The sequence below is a fragment of the Panthera tigris genome, chromosome F3, assembly GCF_018350195.1.
Source record: "Panthera tigris isolate Pti1 chromosome F3, P.tigris_Pti1_mat1.1, whole genome shotgun sequence".
NCBI classification, from domain to species: domain Eukaryota; kingdom Metazoa; phylum Chordata; class Mammalia; order Carnivora; family Felidae; genus Panthera; species Panthera tigris.
In genome coordinates, this window is record NC_056678.1 from 69400323 (window position 1) to 69423153 (window position 22831).

General features: G+C 55.7%; 4 protein-coding genes and 1 non-coding gene across 10 annotated transcripts; 4 read left to right on the forward strand and 1 right to left on the reverse strand.

Moving 5' to 3' along the window:
• Nucleotides 1-237: 237 nt before the first annotated feature.
• Nucleotides 238-3896, reverse strand: S100A1 (S100 calcium binding protein A1). 2 transcript variants are annotated; one of them, XM_015540166.2, is made up of 3 exons: nt 3782-3896; nt 1634-1796; nt 238-543 (listed from the first exon to the last, which is right to left on the reverse strand). In XM_015540166.2, the coding sequence occupies exons 2-3, from the start codon at nt 1772-1774 to the stop codon at nt 400-402; spliced, it is 285 nt and encodes a 94-aa protein (XP_015395652.1). In that variant the 5' UTR covers nt 1775-1796; nt 3782-3896; the 3' UTR covers nt 238-399. The 2 variants fall into 2 exon arrangements, with proteins under 2 accessions (XP_015395652.1, XP_007088013.1); XM_007087951.3 differs by having other exon boundaries at nt 1634-1786; nt 3782-3895.
• A 621-nt stretch (nt 3897-4517) lies between these two features.
• On the forward strand, nt 4518-11358 carry S100A13 (S100 calcium binding protein A13). Its single transcript, XM_042976781.1, has 3 exons — nt 4518-4595; nt 5210-5369; nt 10915-11358. The coding sequence occupies exons 2-3, from the start codon at nt 5217-5219 to the stop codon at nt 11056-11058; spliced, it is 297 nt and encodes a 98-aa protein (XP_042832715.1). The 5' UTR covers nt 4518-4595; nt 5210-5216; the 3' UTR covers nt 11059-11358.
• On the forward strand, nt 9625-9729 carry LOC122236083. The gene has a single exon (XR_006214282.1). It is a non-coding gene; the product is annotated as a U6 spliceosomal RNA (small nuclear RNA).
• Nucleotides 11359-13505: 2147 nt separating the features above from the next.
• On the forward strand, nt 13506-15679 carry S100A14 (S100 calcium binding protein A14). 2 transcript variants are annotated; one of them, XM_015540165.2, is made up of 4 exons: nt 13506-13575; nt 13975-14098; nt 14524-14670; nt 14896-15679. In XM_015540165.2, exons 2-4 carry the CDS (start codon nt 14069-14071, stop codon nt 15031-15033), a joined length of 315 nt encoding a protein of 104 aa, XP_015395651.1. In that variant the 5' UTR covers nt 13506-13575; nt 13975-14068; the 3' UTR covers nt 15034-15679. The 2 variants fall into 2 exon arrangements, with proteins under 2 accessions (XP_015395651.1, XP_007088019.1); XM_007087957.3 differs by having other exon boundaries at nt 13510-13575; nt 13990-14098.
• A 1075-nt stretch (nt 15680-16754) lies between these two features.
• On the forward strand, nt 16755-21928 carry S100A16 (S100 calcium binding protein A16). Of its 4 annotated transcripts, none has more exons than XM_042976130.1 (3): nt 16755-16941; nt 20838-21015; nt 21263-21928. In XM_042976130.1, the coding sequence occupies exons 2-3, from the start codon at nt 20863-20865 to the stop codon at nt 21419-21421; spliced, it is 312 nt and encodes a 103-aa protein (XP_042832064.1). In that variant the 5' UTR covers nt 16755-16941; nt 20838-20862; the 3' UTR covers nt 21422-21928. The 4 variants fall into 4 exon arrangements, with proteins under 4 accessions (XP_042832064.1, XP_042832067.1, XP_042832066.1 ...); XM_042976133.1 differs by lacking the exon at nt 16755-16941 and adding an exon at nt 20091-20109; XM_042976132.1 differs by lacking the exon at nt 16755-16941 and adding an exon at nt 20116-20211.
• Nucleotides 21929-22831: the final 903 nt, after the last annotated feature.

A 22831-nucleotide genomic window follows, 5' to 3' on the forward strand; every position in this document is an offset into this window, starting at 1 on the left:
TTGGAGATTGAAGGGAAATTCTTCTGGCTTTCTGGCTGAGAAGCTGAAGTCTCCTACATCTGCAGCTGGAACCTTGAATGCCCGCCTTCCTACGCCTTGAGCAATCCTCAGCTAGGAAGATGTAATGTTTCCTTGACCTCTCTCCGAATAAGATCCCTTCCCAAATAAGGTGAATTGGGAGTGAGGTACCTTGACTTTCTCACTCACTTCCAGACTGCAAAGGAGACACACGGCAGCTGGCGAGAGAAGAGCCTTTAATTAAAGATGAGTTGCAGGCCGGGCCCACTACTCTTGCGCCCTCGGTGGAGGGTGGACAAGGGTAGGAGAGTAGGAAGGGAAAAATGGGGTAAGGGGGAAGCAGGAGGAAGGGGAAGGGCGCTGCCCCCTGGGGCTGTCTGCTCAACTGTTCTCCCAGAAAAAGTTGTTACAGGCCACTGTGAGGGCAGCCACCAGCACCACATACTCTTGGAAGTCCACCTCCCCATCTCCATTCTCGTCTAGCTCTTTCATCACCTTGTCCACAGCGTCTGCATCCTTCTGGGCCTGTGGAGGGGGGAGATGGAGAGGTAGGTATATAGAGTGGGGAATAGTACTGAATCAGGGGCAAGAGGGGTGGTTGATTGGGAAGAGGGAGGCAGAGATGAACAAGAGGGAGAACTACATCTCATTATGGGATTCTTCTGAGTCACCCTTCAAAACACACTTGTGGCCTCCTGTTGGCTACAGAATAAGCTTCTTAATGAGGCAGAGTAATAACAACATCAGTTACCATAGGTTTGGTGCCTAGGATGCAACAAGTTTTACCAGCATTGTCTAATTGTAACGCAAATTGTATGAGGCAGGTTTCATTATTCCCCTACTAGAGAAGAAACAAATTAACACTTGGTGGTTAAAGAATGTTCCCAAGTCACACAGCTAGAAGCTGCCAGAGTCAGAATTGGAACCCAGGCCTGATAAAATCTCAAAGCTGGTTGACTTTCTACTGGCTTCTTTACCATATAAGCCCCTGTTAGCATTTGCAGCCTTCTCTTCTGCACCCTTCACTCAGGTCAAAACCACTGAGCATGCTCCATATTCTTTTTTCTTCCATGCTTTTGTTCATGCAGATACCTCCTAAAATGTCTACCTTCGCCCTGATAATATTCCAGTGGAAATCTGTGGCTCAAGTACCACCTCTTTGGAGGAGCCCACTTCAGTCAGGTTACTATTTCCCATAATCCTTTCTGGCAATTCTGTTAAAGCTCTGAGTACTTCCTGAATGGTTGGCCCAAGACTTCACGGGGACGGGGATCTCGTTGCCTCCTGTCAGCGGACGGGGGCCTCTTTTGGTCCTCCAACTCTGCTCTCTCCTGAACATTTCACTTCCTGGTGTTCATAGTTTACTTTCATGTGTCAGTGTTTCCCTTCTAGACTGTGAGCCTTGTTATTGATGCATCTGCATAGGTCCTAGCACTTAACAGGTGATTAATAAGTTAGGGTATTTTTGCCTTGAGCCTGGAGGGGTAGGGAAGCCTGGAAAAACCCAGGAGAGAAGTCTGGGAGAGGAAGGAGACAATTGGGCTGTGTTGGGAAGATGGAAGGGAGGTGTCCCTCCACCCCTCAGCCACTCCACACTGTACCCCACTCTGCTTACGTCCAGGAAGCCAGAGAGCTCGGTCTGCAGCAGCTCTTTTAGCTCCTTCTTGCTCAGCTTGTACTTGTCTCCCTCCTTGCCCGAGTGGGCGTGGAACACGTTGATGAGAGTCTCCATCGCCGTCTCCAGCTCTGAGCCCATTGTGCAGCTCACCTACCCACCCCCACCACGGAAGGAAGTTAGGGACCATGCTTCAGGCTATCTGGAGTCAGGGTGAGGGGAGCCCTCAGCCTAGCCCTGGTCCCACACCTGAAATAGCCACGAGCTCAGAGCCACATCACAGTTTATCTTTCACTGAGATTTTATGACATGGCAACCTAACAGACCTGAATCTAGACTTGCTCTCTGTGTCCCTCAGTCCATATCCCAGCCAGAGGTAGTCAGTGTTTGGGGCACGAAGACAGAGCAGCCGTGGCTGGCTCTAGAGGCCTGCGGTGGACTCTGGTGGTTCCTGCCTGGGCAGACACTGAGAAGGGTGGGGCAGGCAGGCAGGGATGGTCACAGGACTCTGCCAAGCTGCCTCTGGCTCTATTTTTACCCTGCTATGCCTGAAGCTCTGCTGTTGAGGGTGGTGGGCTGCACCCCCCTCTACGGCCTTGACTGCTGCCTACCCCTAACAAGGAGGAGTCCGTCTGGTGCCCTCAGTCAGCCTGACGGGAGAGAGTGGTGGCCCGCGTGGCTGGCCCAAGGCTTCATGGGGAGGGGGGATCTCACTGCCTCTGAGTTTCCTATCAGCAGACTGGGACCTCTTTCGGTCCTTCGACTCTGCTCTCTCCTGAACATGTCACTTCAGCTTCCCTGGGGTGCATCTCCATGACCTCTAGTTTGGTTTCTCTTCCTTCTCTGCAGAATCAGGCCTCCCATCGGGTGATGGTGGGAAGGGAGAAGGAATGTGGACACGTTTCCCCAGAGCCAGGGCTCCCAGGGAGGGGGGAGGAGACCTCCGGGGGCTTCATCCCTGCTCCTGCCTATTTACTCCCACCCCTAGGCCCAGCCTGGATGAGGTGAGGACAGTGACAGCTGGCAGAATAGGGCTGGTAAATGTTGGGGGCTGGGAGTAAACGGCTGAGTGCATCCTCTGAATTCAAGGGGCTGGAGAGAAGGAAGAAAAAAATGGAGGGGTTTGTCGAGGAGAGGGAGCCAACCCAGGAGGCCTCTTTCTTTTGGCCTTAGGATGGTCAGCCCCTCCACAGCCTCAGGGGGCAGCTCAGGTGTCTCAGATCAGGTGTCCTTGTCCTTCCTCAGGCCTAAGGGGCTAAACAATGGGCCCTGATCGAATGACATTCCAGCTTTACAATGGGGACCTTGTGAGTGTCACCTGAACTCTGGGCATGAGAAGCAGTTGTCACAGAGACATGGGGGAGATGGAACCCAAGCTGGGGCTGATGGAGGGGATAAGGGGCGCGTGTGTGGGAGGGCTGTTCGTGGCTCAGTTATTGGCGCATCCAGGAGGGGCACTTAGAGGTTGCCTGGAGCCCTTGAGGAGCCTGGGATGTTATGCAGGGGCCATTTGGAGAGGACTTTGGCAGGGAGTGGGCAGACGGGAAGACAAAGGGAAAGACTTGAAGGAAAGAGGAGTCTGGAAGTCTGGGCCAAGGAAGGAGGAGGAGACAGAGGGGGTCATGTGAAAGGAGAGTTGGGAATGGGTAGAGTACCCTAATGCCCTCTCCTCCTGATACGTCACGGCCCATGCTCTCCTACCCCGCGGCTTCTCTGGGACCCGGGCTCTTGGCAAGGCTGGGTGCCGGTGGGGGTGGGGGCAGAAACAGCAGTCCCATTTGCTTTCTGAGCCTCCTGGAAGCAAAGTGGGAGCTGGGTCCCCTCCGCAGGTCCTGGGAGATCCAGGGAAACTCTGAGGGCGCTAGTAGGAGAACTTGATCTCCTGGAAGCTTCCTCCTTCCCTGAGGACCACCACAGACCTCCCTCTGAACTTGACTGGCTTCCCTGTGCTACTGTCCAAACCCTGTCTCCCCCAAATCCCAAACTGCTGTCCAGGAGCCCCTCCCACACCCTCAGTGCACCCCAATGCTGTTGCCCCTACAATGCTGTTGCCCCAATACTGTTGCTGTTCAGGACCTCTGCTGAAGTCCCCTTTTCCCCCCAAGCTGACCACAGCAGGGACCCAGTGCAGAGGGAGCAGATACTCACTGTCAGCCTTGACCTGAGGTGGGAGCAGGTTCTGGACAGACAGACCAGTCTGCGAATGTGGCTACCAGAGCTGTGTGGGGAGACCTGTGTTCGGTCCCTCCCCCGAGGCCCCCCTCCCCGCCAGCTCCACCCCTTCACAGACAGACACCCCGCTGGGGCGAGGGGCCAGGAGTGGACAGAGGCGCCCTCTGTCTCCAGGGCTGGAACAGGCCGCCCTGTGTCCTCTTTTCCAGCCGCGGGCGCCTCCCCCGGCTCCTGGGCCCCAGGGAGGTGGGAAAGGTCCTGGGAGGGTCACGGAGAGGCCTCTCACCACCACTGCGCGCAGCACGGGCAGCACAGGGGAGGATCCCGCCGAGGGGGTCTCAGCGAGGGGCCCTAACCCTCCGTGAATCATTTAATCCTGGGACTTTTAGTCTGACTCCCCGCTGACAGATTTCAGTCCGGGGCCTCCTGCACGGAGGTCTCCGCCCGACCCCCGCCCCACCCCGCCCCGCCTCCGTGGGAGCCTCTTGGGGGTCTGGGGCTGCAGGGTCCTGTTCAGGATCCTCCCCTCCGGAGGGGCTCTCTGTGGGGTCTCTCAGCTCCAGAGTGGACGTGGTGGTGGTGGGAGGGGGGGGGTGGTGGGACGGCAGGGGTCCCGGGGCGCGCGCGTGGGCCGGGTGGGCTGGGGGACCCCGGGACCCCGCCCAAGTTCAGGGGGTGGGGGTGGGGGCGGCGGCGGGAGGCGGGCCTGGGCGGTCTCCTCCCTCCGGGATCCGGGCAGAAGCGGACACCTCCGGGCTGGGCTGGGGCGCTGCCGCCTCCCCCCGCCGCGGTGAGTCCCGGGTCCCCACCCTGGGGGGTCGGGCGCCTCTCTGTCGTGGGGCTCGCGGGCCCCTCCCCGAGCCAGCTCGGACCGGGGTGCGGGAGGGTTTGGGGGCGCCCGGCCGCCGTCCTCGCTAGGGGGAGCGGCGGGCTCGGCCCTGCGCCGCCTGCCCCTGCCCGGCGGGGTCCCCGCGGCCCGACCGCAGGCCTGACCCCGGCCACCCCGCCCGCGACACAGCCCGGGGCATGTGGGCGGGCCGGGTCCCTGCACAAACAAGCTTTGGAGACAGGCGGCCTCATGACCCCTGGGGGCCGGCTGAACCTCCGAGACAGGGCCCTAGGGACCAAAGTGCCTCCTCTCAGACAGAGGAGTCTGGAGACTTTGAGACCAGCACGGAGGGGGCTCTAGGACACAGACACTTGGAAAGGACCACCCAGCTCAGACCTGGAGAGGATGGGGTTTCTGGAAGCACACACCTCTTCCTCTGCCTGCACTGAGCTGTTTCCTGGTCCCCTGCCCCAGGCCCCATCCCTGTCCCCTCCCACCTGCCCGGGAAGGTTCCCTGTGGGCTGGGACAGGCTGGCCTAGTCTGACTCTCCCTTTCTCTCTTCCCTGTCCTCCAGGGTCCCGATGGCAGCTGAGCCGCTGACTGAGCTGGAGGCGGCCATCGAGACAGTGGTCACCACCTTCTTCACCTTTGCAGGGCAGAAGGGCCGCAAGGGCAGCCTCAGCATCAATGAGTTTAAGGAACTGGTCACTCAGCAGCTGCCTCACTTGCTCAAGGTAGGTGGGGGTCTCTGGGCCTGAGACTTTGGGGGACAGTGGCTGCCAGGCGCCGGGTATATGAGGCAGGGTGATATTCTGGGCCTGATCGTGTGACCCCAGGTATTTGGTGGACAAGGGTGTGGGTGACCACATGTGTAAAGGATTCTGGGGTGTGTGTGTGTGTGTGTGTGTGTGTGTGTGTGCGTGTGTGTGTGTGTGTGTAACTAGGTAACACTGTGTCAGTGTGAGTGCAAGTGTGTCATTGGGCTTTGTGTTCCCATCAGACAATGCTGTTGGGTTCTCGAGTATGCTCTGTGCCTTTCTGGTCTCATTTCCCCAACACAGGGGTGGACCCAGAGGTGGCTTCCAGGAGAGTTACAGACCATCAGAGCTGGAAGGAGGCCAAGACAAAACAGTCCAAATTCCTCACTTCACGTATTTGGAAATTGAGACTCAGCTGTATGTAGAAAGGGGTTTGTGAACAATAAAAACACAGTCAAATTCATGCAGAGATAGATCTCAGAGTAGGAGAGACCTGTAAGTAATCCATGATTGCTTCTCACCCCCTCTGGGAATCCCCTCAATAATGTGCCTGGTAAGGTCATTCCTTCTCTCCTACTCACTGGACAGAGTAGGGATTTAAATTTCATCCACTCTGAGTTGCCTCATCATCCCAGTCTGTTAACAGTTTCTGTTTCATCCCTGCTGAGAATTCACAGGCACGTAGGAGGGTGTGAATATGGATAAAAAAGCAAAATCACAAGCAAGTTTTGGAGACTCAGTCCATCATCTGCAAAATCCCCTACATTCTTAGACTTCTGGGCTCCTTCCCTTTCTCTTCTCTCAGGAAATGAGACACCACTCAAGGTGCAGTGTTCCCCAGAGCCGTGTCAAATACTGACTGGTTTTTCCTCCAAACCCAACTCCCCTTGGGCCTGGAAATGCAGGAAGTGACCTCTTTGCTTTTGGTGACTGCTTCCAGATCTCAGTTTCTTCCTCTTCCTAAGACGTGCAGCTTCTGGGAAGCTCCTGTGCCACCTGCCCCGCTCCTTCCTGAATCCCTTATAACTCTGCAGCTCCTGCCTTGATGTTTTTCTTCCCATCGCTGCTTTTGCAGTGTGCACACAGACCATTCATGCAACACCTGGGCCTTTCAGGGACTTCAACTCCTTGCTTCCAAAGACTCCGTCCTGCTTCTGAGCAGCCCTCTCTGTTGTTGCTTCAGATCTTGTCATTACCAGAATAATGCCCCACCTCCCAAATCTCGGTCTCCTTTCTCAGAGCATCACCTCCTGCTGTTCCAGTTCTGTTCCTCCACTCCAGCCCTTCCTGGACTCCACCAGGACCTTCAGTCTTCGGGCCATGTCACCTGTCCTTCCACATGTCCCTCATGTCCGCAGTCCCTCCTCACTCAGCTGGGCTGTAAGGCTTAGCATGGAAACCAGTCCCCCGGTCACGGCCCACCCTTGATTCTGTTCCTCTCTGTCCTGGTTTTTGGCAGAATCCCAACCCAGGTTAAGTCCAGTATTTCATGTTCATTAGCTTGATGGTCAAATCTACCATTTCTCAGATCCAAAATAAAGCAAAATTTCCACTCTCAGAGGAAAGAAAAAAAAAAATCAATCAATCCACCAGTCTGCCTACCATTCTGTGTCTGCACTTTTGTGTAGCTGAATCTGGCTGGATAAGAAGATGTTGCCATGCTACTTGTCAGACTCTATCATTTTTACTAATATTATTTAAAAAATTAAAAAGAATTTTAATGTTTATTTTTGAGAGAGACAGAGACAGAGCATGAGCGGGTCAGGGGCAGAGAGAGAGCGAGACACAGAATCAGAAGCAGGCTCCAGGCTCCAGGCTCCAAGCTGTCAGCATAGAGCCTGGCGTGGGGCTCGAACTCTCCAACAGCGAGATTGTGACCTGAGCCCAAATCAGATGCTCAACCGATTGAGCCACCCAGGTGCCCCTATTAATATTATTTTTTAAATTGAAGCATAGTTGACACACAATGTTGACTTGTCTGTCTTTAAATCTGTGACCGCAAACTCCAAGGGAACCCTTGGCACAGCCTGCCAATTCTGCTACATTTCCCCAGTTGGTTCACTGAGCAGCTCTTTCAGATGGTAATTTCACAACTTTTCCTCCCTCCTCAAACTCCAGTCCCTCTTTCCACAGTCTCCCTCTCACTGAGAAATGTTCTCAGACAAATAACAGCCATCAGGAAACTTCTATGTACTGCCTCCCAAGTCTACCAAAGGTCAGCATGTACCCTGCCTTCCTTCCTGCTCCCTGAAGCATCTGTCTCTGCCCCTGAGGCCAAGCCCTCCTATGCTGCTGGACTCCATTCCTCCTCACCAGCTAAAATCTCTACTTTTTCGGTTCCTCCTCTCTCTCGCATCATCAATTCTCCCTCTCTACCAGATTGTTCTGATCAGTTTTCCAATATATTGTAATATCTCCCATCTTAAAAAAAGAAAAAACACCCTTTCTTGACTCTGTAACCCCCTCCAGCTATGCCTTCCATCTCTGCAAAAATCAAAAGCAGCAAAGGTTATTTATACTCTGGGCTCTCCTGGCCCCAAATGCTCATTCCTCAGGCATTTGCCAGGCTTATTCTTCGCTGAACCCAGATTTCTGCTCAAATGGCAAATCCCCCCCATCATGGCCTCCCCTCACTTCTGGGGGCAAAGACCACCTCCCTTGTGCTTTATTCCTTTACCCTCTTTTATTTTCTTCCAGAACACACCTATCACAACCTGACTTCCACCACATACTTACATTTACCAAGGGTGTGCGTCCCATGAAGGAAAGGAATCTGCTCACTGTTTTATCTCCAGCACTTAGAGCAGTGTCTGACTTCTGGTAGGTGCTCGGCAAAATATCGAGTGAGTGAAATTGTAAAAAAGTAAGAATTTTTGTTGAGTGAGTAAATGAATAAATAACATCTTACCTACTGTTCTACAAATGCCTTTTTAAAATGTAACAGTGCATAAAGGATATTTCCCATTTGAAGAAAATGATGCACTGTACGTAATGGTATGTAGACTAACACAAATTTATGTGGCGAATTTTCTGTTGATGGACATTTCTTGTGTCTATTTTTTCTCTTTTGCAAACATCCTTGTTTATATATCTTTACGTACTTGAGGGAAAATATCTATAGGGTAAATGTCCGCCAGTAGAAATATTAGGTCAAAAGGCATATTTGTTTTTCTTTTTTATAGTTATTTCCAGTTTGCCTCCCAGCAAGGTTGTCATCAGGCTTCAAGGCCACCAGTGCATGCGAATGCCTGTTTACTCACGTCCTTGCCTAAATTGGGTCTTATCAGACTTTTAATTTTTGCTAATCTGTGAAAATGATATCTCGTTCTGATTTATACTTTTAAAATTCTGAGTGAGATGGAATATTAAAGAATATCTTTGACAGATATGCATAATCCTTATTCTGTGAACCGCTTGTTTATTTCTTTCATTAAAGAGATTTTCTTTTTCTAAATTTTATATGTTTATTTAGTTTTTAGAGAGAGATAGAGTACAAACAGGGGAGGTGCAAAGGGGGAGGGAGACAGAGGATCCAAAGCGGGGTTTGTGCTGACAGCAGAGAGCCCGACGCGGGGCTCGAACTCATAAACCGCAAGATCATGACCTGAGCTGAAGTCAGACATTCAACCGACTGATCCACCCAGGCACCCCTCTAATAGTTTTTTAAAAAGGGGAAAGAAAGAGAGAGTAGTGAATAAGAGCATAAGCTTTAAGTCAGACAATCTAGGTTCAAATGCAGATTCTGGCTTGTCATCCTTGGTTATTTAATCTTTCTGAGCCTTAATTTATTTTTCTTAATTAAAAATTTTATTTTAATGTTTATTTATTTTTGAGAGAGAGAGACAGACAGAGCATCAGCAGGGGAGGGGCAGAGAGAGAGAGAGGGAAACACAGAATCAAGAGCAGGCTCCTGGCTCTGAACTGTTAGCACGGAGCCAGACATAGGGCTCGAACCCACAAACTGTGAGATCATGACCCGAGCCGAAGTCGACACTTAACTGACTGAGCCAGTCAGATGCCCCATGAGCCTTAATTTCTTATCTGTGAAATGGACTCATAATAATACCTTCCTCATTGCATTGGTCTTGCATTTATTCGGTCAATATTTATTGAGCACCTATTATGTCCTGTCCTGATGCTGTCGTAGGCTTTGGGTTACAATGGTGAACAAGATGGACAAGGTCCCTTTCATTTTAGCAGATCATGAAGATTAAATGGAGTAAGGCATTGTGCTTGCTTCGGCACAACATATACTAAAATTGGAACAATACAGAGAAGATTAGCATGGCCCCTGTGCAAGGATAATACGCAAATTTGTGAAGCATTCCATATTTAAAAAATAAAAATAAAAAAAAATAAATGGAATAAGGCATGTAAAATGTTTAGCATAAGGCTTGGAACAGTCGGCACTATTAAGTGCTTACAACTGTTGAAATGCTAGCTGTTATCACTCTTTTGGTTTTTCCTTTTATAATTAGCAATTATATAATTGCTAATATAACAAGAGGTGAATTTTCCTTTTCTTTCCTAGTACTTATACCTTTCATTTCTTTCTCTTGATTAATTGTATGTTTTTTCCCCTCCCAATATAATGTGACACTGGGCATCTTGCCTTCCACTGCTAATGCTTGTAAGTATTTTACGATTAAGCATGAATATGGCTTTTTAAAAGGTCTTTCTTAGCTTTTCTATGAATGAGCTTTAGCTTCGTGCCTTCTGTAGATTTGGTAAGACTTCTCTGCCTTCATTCACACATTGATTAAAATACTGAGTATTGGGCTCTGCCCGTGGTGCCCTTCTCCAGTTTGACATTGATCCATTGTTCAACGGCTTATGTTTTGGTTGTGATCGTTCATCTAGCAACAGACCCTTTGATCATGGGCTCAGTTTACAGTATCCTTTGATGTCACAGGCCTGTCATGAGAGGCTTTGTCAAAGACCCTGCAGAAAACCAGATACCCCATGTCTTTGCCATTCGCCTGATCCACCAGGCTAATAACCAACCTGGAAAGAATGAGACTACATTAGCGTTATACAAATGAGTGGCTTAGGACTGTGAATTTCCCTAGCTCTCTGTGAAGGAAGAAGGTGGCCTGAGAAGGCTCTGAGGATGGCCTGCATGGGTTCCCTGAGCATCCTTGAGCAAATCCCAAGTGCCGTGGTGTGCCGGAGCCCATCTTACCTGTAGGCAACAGTTCATTGTGTGCACCTCTTCCCAGCTCTGTGTTCGGTGACTTCATGGTTGTGGTTCATAATCGGCCACGGTGGGAGTATTTGCATGCTGGCAAACACTACAAGTCAGGTCCTCTACCTCCCTCTGCTGCTGCCCTTGGAGCCTAACCAGTTTGGAGAGGTTAGTGACTGCCAGACACCCTGGCGGCACCGTTCCGGGGCTGCAGCCTCGTCCTGACGCCTGGGGCAGGTCCTAGATGAAGAGAATGGACATTAGCCGTTCTTTCCTCTCTCCCTATCTCAGGAACTCTCTTTTCTAACCCCACGTTTCCTGTTGACGTCTCCTCAGGATGTGGACTCCTTAGATGAGAAGATGGAGAGCTTGGATGTGAATCAGGACTCCGAGCTCAAGTTCCATGAGTACTGGAGACTGATAGGGGAGCTGGCCAAGGAGATCCGGAAGGAGAAGGCCCTGGAGATCCGGAAGAAGTGAAGCCCCTGGCCAGGATAGGGCCAGGCTGGCCAGGCAAAACCCCACTCCCCCCAATATAGCTTCCTCCTTGAAACACAAATGTTTCTTGTTCCCACCCTACCCTGCTTTCTTCTCTTGAGAGGAGGTGGTCTGAGAGTGGGTCCAAAAATTTTGAGCTCTTTGTAGACCAGGGATGTTACTCATCTCTGAATATCATTCTGCAGCATCGAGCACCAGGTCTTGTACCGGGGAGGTGCTCAATAAATTAACGGTTGAGGAGGGGCTCCTGGGTGGCTCTGTCAGTCGAGCGTCTGACTCTTGACTTCGGCTCAGGTCATGATCCCATGGTTTGCGTATTTGAGCCCTGCATCAGGGTCTGTGCTGACAGTGTGGTCTGCTTGGGGTTCTCTCTCTCTCTCTCTCTCTCTCTCTCTCTCTCTCTCTCAAAATAAATAAATAAATAAAATAAACAAATGGTTGATGAATGGGTATATGACAGGAAGAGAACAGACATCTGGGGCAGGCGAAGTGACTCTTACTCCACCAGGTGCCTCCTGGGGCCCAGGGGCATGGTCTCAGTTCACACTTTTCTTTTACCCGGGGTTTGTGTCATTGGACGATAATGGTAGCAGTGAACTTGTGTTGAGGACTTGCTGTGTGCCAGGCACAGTACTAAACACTTTTCCTGCGGTATCTTTGTGAGTTGATTCTCACAGCCCTTTGAGGAAAGGTACTGTTTTTAAGTTCTGTATTGAAGATGAGGAAACAGATTTTAGAGAAGTTCGCAGACAAGAAGAGGTGGAACTGGGTTGAAATTCCAGAGCCTCTGTGATGAACTGGGATCCTCTCCGGATGGATGGTGTGGGACCCCTGGGCCCTCTTCTCCTCCCTCCCTCCATAGCAGGGGTGAAGCACAAGAATGGACACAAGGTTCTGGTACGAAGACTGTGGGATGGGCGCCCCTCTCTCCACCCTTCTTGGCTCGAGGGGCTTGTGGTTTGCACTGCCCGCCACCAGAGGGGGCAGGGGTGGGGCAGCCCAGCAGGCACCGCTGCCCCGCAGCTGTCACTGCCGCTGCCTGGTGTCCCTCTGGGACAGCCATTCCTCCTGAGGAACCTTCAGGCTGAGACAACCTCCCCACCGCACACCAAGGAAGGTTCCCAGGTTGAGACCTTCCATCTAAGTGCCCTCGGACTGAGAGACCTCAGAAGGACCCCTAGGCTGGCACTGAGGGGCCATTTGGCTGAGACATTCCAGAGTGGGCCTCACAGGGGGCTTCCCCCAAACCAGAGACCCTAGGAGAGACTCTTGACGAGAAACTCTTCAGAGGGACCCCTGGTTGAGGCACTCCTGGAGAAGCCCTCAGATTGAGAGACCCTCAGAGAGGTCCCCAGACTGAGAGCTCTCAGAGGAACACAGAGTGGGGTACCCTAGGGAGGGCTCTTTCATGGAGAGACACTTTTAGATGCACTCGACTGAGGCCAGAAGTACAGGGGAGGCCTAGGAGGAGACCCAGGGAGGGGCACTGGGAGACACACTTCAGCTCTGGGTCCCGCCTCATCCTTGCCTCGGCCCACACTAACTCCCCTGCTGCTGCTCTCCCTTCCCTCTCCCCGTCATCTCCCCGTCAGGTGAGGAGGTCCCTTGGGGTGTGCCGAGGCTTCCTGGGATGTCATCCCCCGCACTGGATTGGGGGAGTTGGGTTCAGGAAGGCATGGGGTTCTGGGGGAGGGAGGAGTAGGCAGCCCAACCAGTTTGGAGAGGTCGTCAACAGCCAGGTCATTCACCTGGGCCTCACACATGCTGGCTCACACATGCTGTGCCTGCTGGCTGAGGGGGGCCCCAAGGGGGCCAGGACAACACTCAGTGTGGCCCCTCTGCCAGGCTGCCCTTCTCTGGCTCCTTCCTCACCCGTTGGCCATGGGGACTGCAGACTTGGTGTCACTGCCCAAATTGGCCCTGGTGGGAGGAATGTGAGTGAGTGAGTGTGTGTGTGTGTGTGTGTGTGTGTGTGAGAGAGAGAGAGAGAGAGAGAGAGAGAGAGACATCAAAGGACAGAGAGGTCTCTGGGGACCTCTCTCAACTCACATGTCTCCGGACCACAAGCCCTGCCTTGATCAGTCTCTGCTTTTCCTTCTTTCCTGATGTTGACTCAAAGTCCCTCCACTTCCCTGCCCTGCAATTCCTCTAGGCCTTTCTTCCCAGGCTCGGCCCCACAGTCTTGCCAAGGCCCCCTTCTGCCTTCCCCAACTTCCCCTTCCCTTTCTCTTGCCTTGGCTCTGCTTGCTGGTCTGGGGCCAGAGGCCACGCAGCCCCAGCCTTCAAGGGTTCCCTCCAATGGCAGAGTGGGCAGGCTCTCGGGGCTCTGGCCAATGGGGGGTGGGGCCGACAGGGCTGGCTCACAGCCCAGGCTGCTGCAATAGCAGGGGTGGCTTAGGGATGAGGCCCAGCCCTCTGCCTTCCCTCCCTGCCCCCAAGTATAAGAGCTGAGCTCAGGTGAGCTGACTCCTAGTGTCTGGTCCCAGCAGCTGCCAGCAGGTAAGGAGACATAGGCCTTTTCACCCAAAGGGCTGCCCCTGTCCAGAGGACACAAGTAGCCTATTCTACCCTGGCCTGCCAGGAGAAGGGCAGGGGGCCAGGTCCTGGACAATGATGATGATGATGAAGATGATGATGATGTGTGTGTGTGTGTGTGTATGTGTGTGTGTAGCAGAGGAGAATGGTGGGAAGAACTGGGAAGATTGATCTAAGGTGAGACCCAAGGGATTCCCTCTGAATAGGGGGGTCTGGGGGCTGTGATCTCAGCTCCTGGATCCTTCACAGGAACCAGGCCTTGTGTGGAGTTGGCTCCGACCCCCTGAGCAAGGAACAGAATATTGAGGGTACAGCCAGAGGGGACAGTTGAGAAAGATATGCTGAGCCATCCCCTGCCCTCAGTCTTCCTCCTTCCAGGCAGATCATGAGCCAGCGGCTCCTCTGAGGCCTGCTGTGGGACAACAGCGCTCTCACCGGGACAAGCACACCGGTCACCATGGGGCAGTGTCGGTCAGCCAATGCTGAGGTGGGCCCATTCGTGCCTGGACTTTCTGTTCCCATGCTCCACTCCCCGACCCTGAGGGTCTGTGTCCCCTCGCCTTGGCCTTGCCCTGCACTCTAGACCTTGCTCGGGAGACCCAGACTCTTTCTCTCATACCCACAGGGGTGATACACAAGGAACCCTCCTGGGAAGAGAGAGTCTGCCGCATGCTGGGACCTGCCCTGGGTGGGGGCTAGGGGGTGACGGGGAGGAAGCCTTGCCCAACTTGTGGCTCAGGCAGGGCAGGGGCCAGTGGGGGGAAGGGGGTTGGATGCCGGGCTCTGGAGTGGGTGGGAGCCTCTGTGCCTCCCAGCTTTCTTCTGCCCTATTGGCCTTGAGAGCCTTGGGGCGGTAGGGTGTCCTAGGGTGGACGGAGCCTCCCTGACATGGGTGATGTCCCCTGCCCTCAGGATGCCCAGGAATTCAGTGACGTGGAGAGGGCCATTGAGACCCTCATCAAGAACTTCCACCAGTACTCTGTGGAGGGTGGCAAGGAGACGCTGACCCCCGCCGAGCTACGGGACCTGGTCAGCCAGCAGCTGCCCCACCTCATGCCGGTACTGAGGGAGCTGAGGGTGCGGCCCGGCCCCAGGCAGCGCCCTGACTTCCCCTCCGGGTCTCCAAGGCCCCACCCACACGGCCCCTGGCACTAGCAACCCCAGCCCTTCCCAACTGCCAGTGCCAGGTAGGCACAGGGCCCGCCTCCTGCCCCTGGGCAGGGGTGCGGCAGGAGGATCAAAGGGTGCTGCCTCCCTGAGCTGTGGTGTCTTCCCTCCCCTCAGAGCAATTGCGGCCTCGAAGAGAAAATCGCCAACTTGGGCAGCTGTAACGACTCCAAACTGGAGTTTGGGAGTTTCTGGGAGCTGATTGGAGAAGCAGCCAGGAGCGTGAAGCTGGAGAGCCCTGTCCGGGGGAGTTGAAAACCTTCTTCTGGAATTCTCGGGGGGATGTTGGGGAAAGGGGACCTTAGAGACCGTGGGCCTAGAAACGCCTCTCCACCACCACCACCACCACCACACTATTCCCCAGTCTGCACCTGCCTCGCCTCTGCAAGGTTCAAGTCCTTAGTGAGCCTTCCCAGGGGTCTCTGTGTACTTCATCCTTGGGAGCTCCATGGAACTCCATGAGTCCCCACCAGAGGGAGGCTCGGGATGGGTTGGGCCCAGGGATGGATGTGGCGAGATGCTGGAGGGATAAGGATGGGCTAAGGGCCAAGTAATTTGGTTGCGGGGAAGGTCAAAGAGGAACTGGGCTACTGGATATGATTTGAAGAAGAGGGCGGGGAATGGGGCCGGATATTTGGTACTAAAAAGAGTCTCTGAGAACCTAGCCTTCCTTATGTCTTCCCCAACCCAAATGATAACTTCTGTCCAGTGCTACACCTTCCTTCTTCCAGCTCTGCCCCAGCCTCTTTCCAGCACTCTGTCCCTGGGCTAGGGCAGGGGAAGAGAGAGAGCAGGCTGGAGAGGGGAGGCTGAGGAGGGGGTGATTTTGGGAGAGGACCAGCTGGGTGCTTGGGCATTTAAAGAATGATGGTTGTTTTGTAACATGTGATTAATAAAAAAAACGGAAAAAGTGAAAGATGCTGTCTTGACTGGATGCCTGCCCTACCTCAGTCCACGGGCAAGGGTGGTTGGGTGAGTGGCAGAGCCCTTGGTGGCACAGGGCATGTGGGGCTGCAGTGGCTGCGGCAGAAGTGAATGGATTTGGGTCGAGGATGGGTACCAGGCCCCAGAGCTTGGAGAGCTGGTCCTCTCTGAAGGACAGGCTCTTCTTTGCCAAGGCGCCGGTCCTCTGCCAGGAGGAGAGGGTATGCGTGCTCACCTGGGGAGACAGTTAAGACCTCAGACAGTTATGACCCCAGGTGTTCCCTGGGCGACCGGCAGCAAGGGAAACGTGGGGCTGAGAAACAGGCTGACCCGCCTGGGTTTGAAGCCAGCCTTGCCACTCACCATCTCTGGAGTGTTGGGCATGCTCTCAGAGTATCAGTTTGCTCATCTGTCAAATGGGGTATTAATATCTCTGAAATAAACCAGATTTGTTAGGAGGATAATGGACACATCACGTGAAGTACTTAGCAGAGAACTTGACACAGAGTGAGTGCCCCGAGCTGGAGTCTCCCTTGTCGGAGTGGACGGGTGGGTCCCCTCTGCTTTCAGCTGCCGCCTCCACATGTTGACTAGCCAGTTTCCTTGGGTGTACTGGGGAAGGGCTGGAAGGGTGCAGAAGAATCCTCTGCTGCACATGACAGGTCCTAGGAATGGGTGTCTGCTCCTGGTGGTCTGAACGGGGAGACGGAGACCAGGGGCCAGGTTTTGCTGCTGCCTTCTGACTGGGGCCCACAGAAATCAGGCATTACTCCTGAAACCCTAGCAGCACGGAGGAGTCTGTGGTCAGCCAGGCTGGCCTGGAATGCTAACTGAAATCGTCTGTTGGGGGCCCTGAAACTGGGCTCTCAGTGACCCAGGTGAGCAGGGCAGGTGACACCCCTTTCTTTCTCCATTGACTGGGTTCTGCTCAGGCCCTGCAGGGCCAGCAGGGTGCGGTTGTGGGGTTGCCAGCTTCCACCACTCCCTCTGGGGTGGAGGTGGAGGGGTGTTAAAAAAGGTGTGTATCCCTTTAACAAGGGCCCAACCCCAGGGCCAAGTCAGAGGGAGCTCAGTCACTACCTCCCCACCGAGCCAGCTCCGCCAGGCACGGCCAGAGTGGGACAGATTCTGGGAGCGAAGCGGGGAGGAGTCCTGGGCCGGCTGAGTGGGGAGCCGCTTGGCGGTGCCGGAGTCCAGGCCCCAGAGCCCTGCTGGAGAGGAGGCAGTCCTGGGAGGCAGGTGAGCACCCCAGGCCTGTCCTGGGAGGTCTGGGGCTGCCAGAGAGGTCCTGCAGGCGTGGGGGGCCCCGGGGAAGGGGGCGGTGAGGAGGGGCTGGGGAGGGGGCCCTGCTAGAGACTGGGCAGGAAGGGTCTGTTAATTTTTAACTTTCCCGCAGGCTGGTTTGGGAATGGAAACTTCGGTGGGGTTGGGAGGTGGGGAGGCCTTGAGAGGGGTGGACGGGGTGGCGAGACCCCCCCCTTCCCCAACCCAGCCGATGACTGGGCTCTTCTCCAGGGCCTGGGCCACGGGGCAGAGAGCTCAGGAGCTCTGTCGCAGCTGCTCCGACCCTCCCTTAACAGAAAAAGGGCAAATGCGTGTTTGGGGGCGGTTGGGGGTGGTCAGACCTGGATGCGGGCCTCACGGGCCGGCTCTGGGATCTGTGTCTTGGGAGGTGACGGGGTCCAGGAGGAACCGGGAAGGGCCCTGTGAGAGGAGGCAGGCGCCGGAGGCTTGTTTCCACTTCAGGACCCAGGCAGGCTGTGGCTTGATTGGCTTTGCCTGGCAGGGCCACCTGCACCGTTTGCCTGTGCCCAGCCCGATAGGGCAGGGGTGCTTCGGGAGGGAGCTCTGGAGGCGCAGGCCAGTGGGGCTCAGCCTTCCTCGCAGCTGGTAAAGAGCGGGGTGGCTGTCGGTGAGGCCAGGGCCCGCAGTGTGTGTGAGTGTCCACACCTCAGTCCGACCCCACTTGTCTGGAAAATGTTCCAGAGGAGCACACCCTGTCCTGTCCAGCAGGAGCGGGTGGGCGGATGTGTGAATTCCAGGCAGCGAGTCCTGTGAGGCAGGGGCACTTGGGTGAGACTTCAGTTTGAAACAGCCTTGCAAATAGAGTGACAAGTTACCGGCCCAGTTCGGATGCCACCTTCCCTGCATGTTGAAGGCAATTGGGGCCAATGAGTGAATCAAGGGAGTGGGTGAGCAAGAAAACCAGTTCAGTGAATGAATGAATTAGTGAATGAATCAGGAAGTGAATGATGAGGAGTGAGGGAACGAGTTTGAGGTCGATGGAGGGGACACAGAGAAGGCCGAATGTAGGCTTGGGGGCAGGCCAGACTCCAGAGAGGACGGTGACCAGGAGGCACAGACGTTCAGGGAGGTCTCACAACACCTGGAAACAGTTCGGGATTCCAGCGGAGAGAGTGTGGTGGGAAGAGAAGGTGGACTGGGGGGACTGTGCTGGGTGTTCAGGGCTCCAGACTGAAGGGGCTTGGGGTGGGGCGGTGGGGTTGCAGGGGCGAAGATCCAGGGGCAAGGCTCAGGGCCCTGGAGGTTTTGGGAGAAGTCGGCAAGCTGGGCTGAGGTGGGCGGGGATGGGGGCGGGGCCTCTCGGTTGCCCCAGGATGAGTCAGCCAAGGAAGAGACCAGGAAAACACTAGGGGAGGGCTGGGGGCTCCTGGTGGGAGGGCCCTTTGGAGGACAAGTGGTCCCCCAACCCCCACTTTTGGGGAAGGCTCTAATATACATGTCCACCCCGCCAGCTCTCAGGCCAGGACCTACCTCCTGCCAACCCTTCCTAGGAGAGGCTCACGGGACAGCTTGACCCTCCTGCCTGGTTGGGCCTGGTGCCTGGTTGGCCTGGTTGGAGGGAGGAGCAGGTGCCTGTGGGTGGGTGTGGTGGCAGAGCCTGTCTCCTGGCCCCCAGGGGAAGGAGGGAGGAGGAGGCTAATGACACCTGACTAGCCCCCTCTGACATCCTTCCTTCAGAAAAAGCTTTGGAAAAGCGCTTATCCAGATGGTTATCTCCAAGAAGGTGGGGGGTGGATTACTGGGGACTGAGAACCTGGGCTGTTGAGGCAGGCAGCCAGAGGCCAGGTGGGGGCTGGGACCTGGATGGAGGAGGGCCGGAGGAGGCTCCCCTGGTCAGAGAGACAAGACTCTAAGAAGACACGTGGTGAGGAGGGTGGGTGGGCCAGGGGGAGGGGCAGAGGCACAGCACCCCAGCCCCATTTCTTTCTCTTTCCTCTCGGGGACTATTTCCCCCCGCAGGGTTCCTCACTTAGGGAACAGGTCTGGGATGGTTAAGGGTTGGGGGGGGGGCGGTGGTTCTCTGAACCCTTTTCCCACTCCCAAAGTTGGTTGGGAGTAGGCTTGGCTGAGTCCTTGCTGAAGTGGGTGCAGCTTTCGGGATCCAGGGTTCTGGCCCTGGGTCTGGAGCATTCTCCAGTCAAGGGCAGCAGAGAACAGTTTCATGGATTGGAACTTTTTTCCTTCCTCACTTCTCACTTGTGAGTATTAGGGTGTTTGCAGGAACATTGAGCCTCACAGTCACACACTTAATAAACGAAGAGCACAGGGGAAAGAACGTGGTTTCCTGTGGCCCTGGTTCATACTTTATCCTTCTGTGTGAAGAGCAGAGTGGCCAGGCAGGTGAGGCAGGGAGGGAAGGGCAGGTTTCCCGTCGGAGACGCCCCAGCCTGCTCCTCTCTCTCTATCCTCCTTCCTTCCTACATTAGGGCCTAGTCCCTCCGGGTCACACCCTTCCTTCAGAAAGAGCCTCGTAAAAGAAATAACTTGGAAGGGTGGTCAGGGTCACTGGATACCTGGTAGCAGGGCTGGAAGGAGGTAGAATGTTATAGAACATCTGTCTTAAGGAAGCCGTTGGACCAGACAGTGCAGGTGAGGGAGGTGCAGAAATTAAAAGCTGGGAGCTTGCGTTTACCTAGGGTTTTAAAAAATGGTCCTCAAGTCAATGAGTCGTGCCCTTTGGTTCAGTAAACGCAATGGTTGCATGTAAGAAACACTGTCCTTGCCTCAAGGAAGGAGAGGGTTAGGGGAGAGCAGACCCACAGCAGTTATGAGCCCTGTTTCTGTCGGCTGGCATCTGTGGGACCCGGGGAGCAGAGTGCTGGGGGCAGGGGCCGGGGCTGTGGCAAGGCCCGGCCAAGCCGACCTGTCTTCCGAGTTTTGCCACAGGATGTTCAGGCCCGGATGTAGGCTGTGTCCACCTTCCCTTGCCGGGACCGGACGGGCAGGGTGGCTGTAGCTCATTCCTGGGCTTGGGGGCGGGAGGGGAGGCTCATTTGCCCGGGGTTCACTTGGGGGGGCTCTGGGCATGGGCGGCGACTGACAGAATAGACCCGCCTGCTCCCCTCATATCCTGTTATTCAGAAGGCTGTATCCGCTTGGACTGTGAGTGCCTTTTGTCCTGGGTGAGGGGGTGACGCGTGTGGCCTTTGGCTGGCTGCAGCTGTGTCTCCAGCTGGGGCAAAAGCAGGCTTGGCTCCTCTTTAGGTAATGGGGTGGGGGGGTCCTCGAGTCCTGCTGTGTGTTTCCAGGTGGGTATGAGGGAGGGCAGGCTAGCAGGGTGTGGCGGGGGCCTGCAGAAAGTCTGGCTCCATGGGGGGAGTGCATTGTCCTTTCCCAAAGAGGGACAACCATGGCCTGGGCTCCTGCAGAACCTGCCCTGGTGCCTGGCCGGAGGGACTCGGGACGGCCTAGGTTCCTGCTTTGTGGCCTGGGGCGGGGGTCTCAGGCAATGCTGGGGCTGGGGGATATAGCTGTCGGCCTCCCAGCCCCTTTGGCTCACCCGAGCAGTTTCTAGCTGGGTGGGTCAGCTGTGGAGACAGCAGAGGGGTGGGCCCCTCTTCTGCCCCCTTCCCATGGGAGCCTCCTGCTCTCACTGGGGCTCTGACAGGCCCAGTGCCTGGGGCTGGGGCAGGGCCTGGAGAACCTGCCTGGGCGGTTGGGCTGGTGAGCACCTGTATCAGAGCAGCCACACCGTTCTGACTCCAGGCTTACCCCGGTGCCGCCTTTTCCCTGAGGACCCGCCAGCCCAGGGGCCCAGGAGGAGGAGGAGGGCAGGGGGCCCCGAATTTGGCCTGTGGGGTCTCCTCACCCGCCCTCTTCTCGTCGCCCAGGCCCCGCGAGGAGTGAGGCAGTGAAATGGCAGACTGCTACACAGAGCTGGAGAAGGCCGTCGTGGTCCTGGTGGAAAACTTCTACAAATACGTGTCTAAACACAGTCTGGTCAAGAACAAGATCAGCAAAAGCAGCTTCCGGAAGATGCTTCAGAAAGAGCTTAACCATATGCTGACGGTGAGGTCCCCTCGCCTAAGGGCCCTGCCTACCCACCAGCCCCCCAGTCTCGATCCTCGTGTGGTGTCCTTCCCCACTGCGGCCTCTGTCTTTTCAGAGTGACCCCCTGAACCAGTGTCTCACCACCGCCCAGGCCCCGGTCCTCTTGGGGTGCCCAGGCCTGACCAGGGAGGTCCTGGGACTGTGTGTGGCTGCCGCCCTCCGCACCTCTGACCACCCCCCCCCCCCCCGCCCACTTCCTCTCCAGGATACAGGTAACCGGAAGGCTGCTGACAAGCTCATCCAGAACCTGGACGCCAACCACGATGGGCGCATCAGCTTTGACGAGTACTGGACCTTGATAGGCGGCATCACGGGCCCCATCGCCAACCTTATCCGCCAGCAGGAGCAGCAGAGCGGCAGCTAGAGGACCCCTCCCGCCGCCCCTCCACGCCCAGCCCCTGGTGCTCTTCCCGGGCTCCCCGCAGCCTCCTCCACCCACCCAGGCCCCCGTCCTCGCTCCTCCCTGCGCGCCTCCTGCTGAACAGGGGAATGGGCCCCTCCAGAGTGTCGTGGTCTGGGGGTGCCTCCCAAAGGGTCTTAGTCCCTGGAGCCAGCAGGCCCCGGGGGCCCCTCTGTGAGGCTTCAGGGCTGCTTGGGGTCCCCGCGAGTTTCCTGCTCAGTCCACCAACCCCTCCAGCGTCTGATGCTCTGCCTGATGCTGGGTGTCTCCTGACCTCTGCTTGGGGTCTCCCTGCCCCCCGGAAGCAGGAGCAGAGGCCTCTCCTCTTTCTCTCAGCCTGTGTGCTGGGGACAGAAGATTTCCAGGGACTGTGGGTCAGGGAACAGTCGAGCAGGGCTGCCCCCACCCCCGCTCCTGCTCACCACTGATGCGGTGGCAATAAAGGCTGGATTTGGAGTTTGTACCCCCTCACCCAGTCCCTTTGTGACACTCATTGAAACCTTTCCATTCCGTGGAACCTCCTCATTCCTTGGTGGTCTTTGCCCTGGGACCCTGAGGTAAGGGGGAATCTCACCTCAAGAGACCCCAAGGGCAGAGAGAAAGAAAGAAACCCCAGTGCCTGGATTTCCCCCCCCCCCCCCCCCCAGCCGCGGCCGGCGGCCCTGGGCCAGCAGCAGCCTCCCTCTCCCTCTGTGAGGGGCCAGAGGCCATGCATGCGTCACCGTCTCTGGGCCCTCACCCCCACGACCCAGACTCAGACTCCACTTCCAGGCACACAGTGGGTCCCGTTAGGCCTCTTTGCATTTCCACGAGAGAGAGGCCGTGAGCCTTCGGCCTGGCGTCGTGAGCAGTGCCGGGGTCCTGAGCCGCCGTCAGCAGGTTACCTAACACCCGAAGTCTGCGGGATGGGGAAGCAGGCGTGGAGGAAAGAGGGCTGGGTGAGGCCCGAGCTGGACTGCGAGGGCGAAGGGAAGCGGCGGCCTGTTGCTGCTGGAGGGGACAGTGCTGGCTTCTCCCTGTTCTTGCCCTGAGGGAGCCCCTGCTGTGGAGACACAGCAGCTGTCCCCTGGGAAGGCCGGAGGCAAGCAGGAGCCCCGTCTGTGGGCTCCATTCCAGCCTCGGACGGGGCACTCCACAGTTTCAGATTTGTTTTCAAAAGAGGCACAGGCAGTTTCATTGAACTGCATTTATAGATCCTCAGGTTTGTAAGGTAATCCGCTTCAGGACAGGCCTGTGGTCAAGGTGGTGAGCAGTCTGTGTCCTCACCTCCCTTCGCAGTGACCCCCCCCAGTTAAAAGCGGAAGGCGTCCCCTGTCCTGAGGGTCGCTGTGCCGCCCAGACTAAACAGGGGACAACTTGCTCACACTTCTTTGG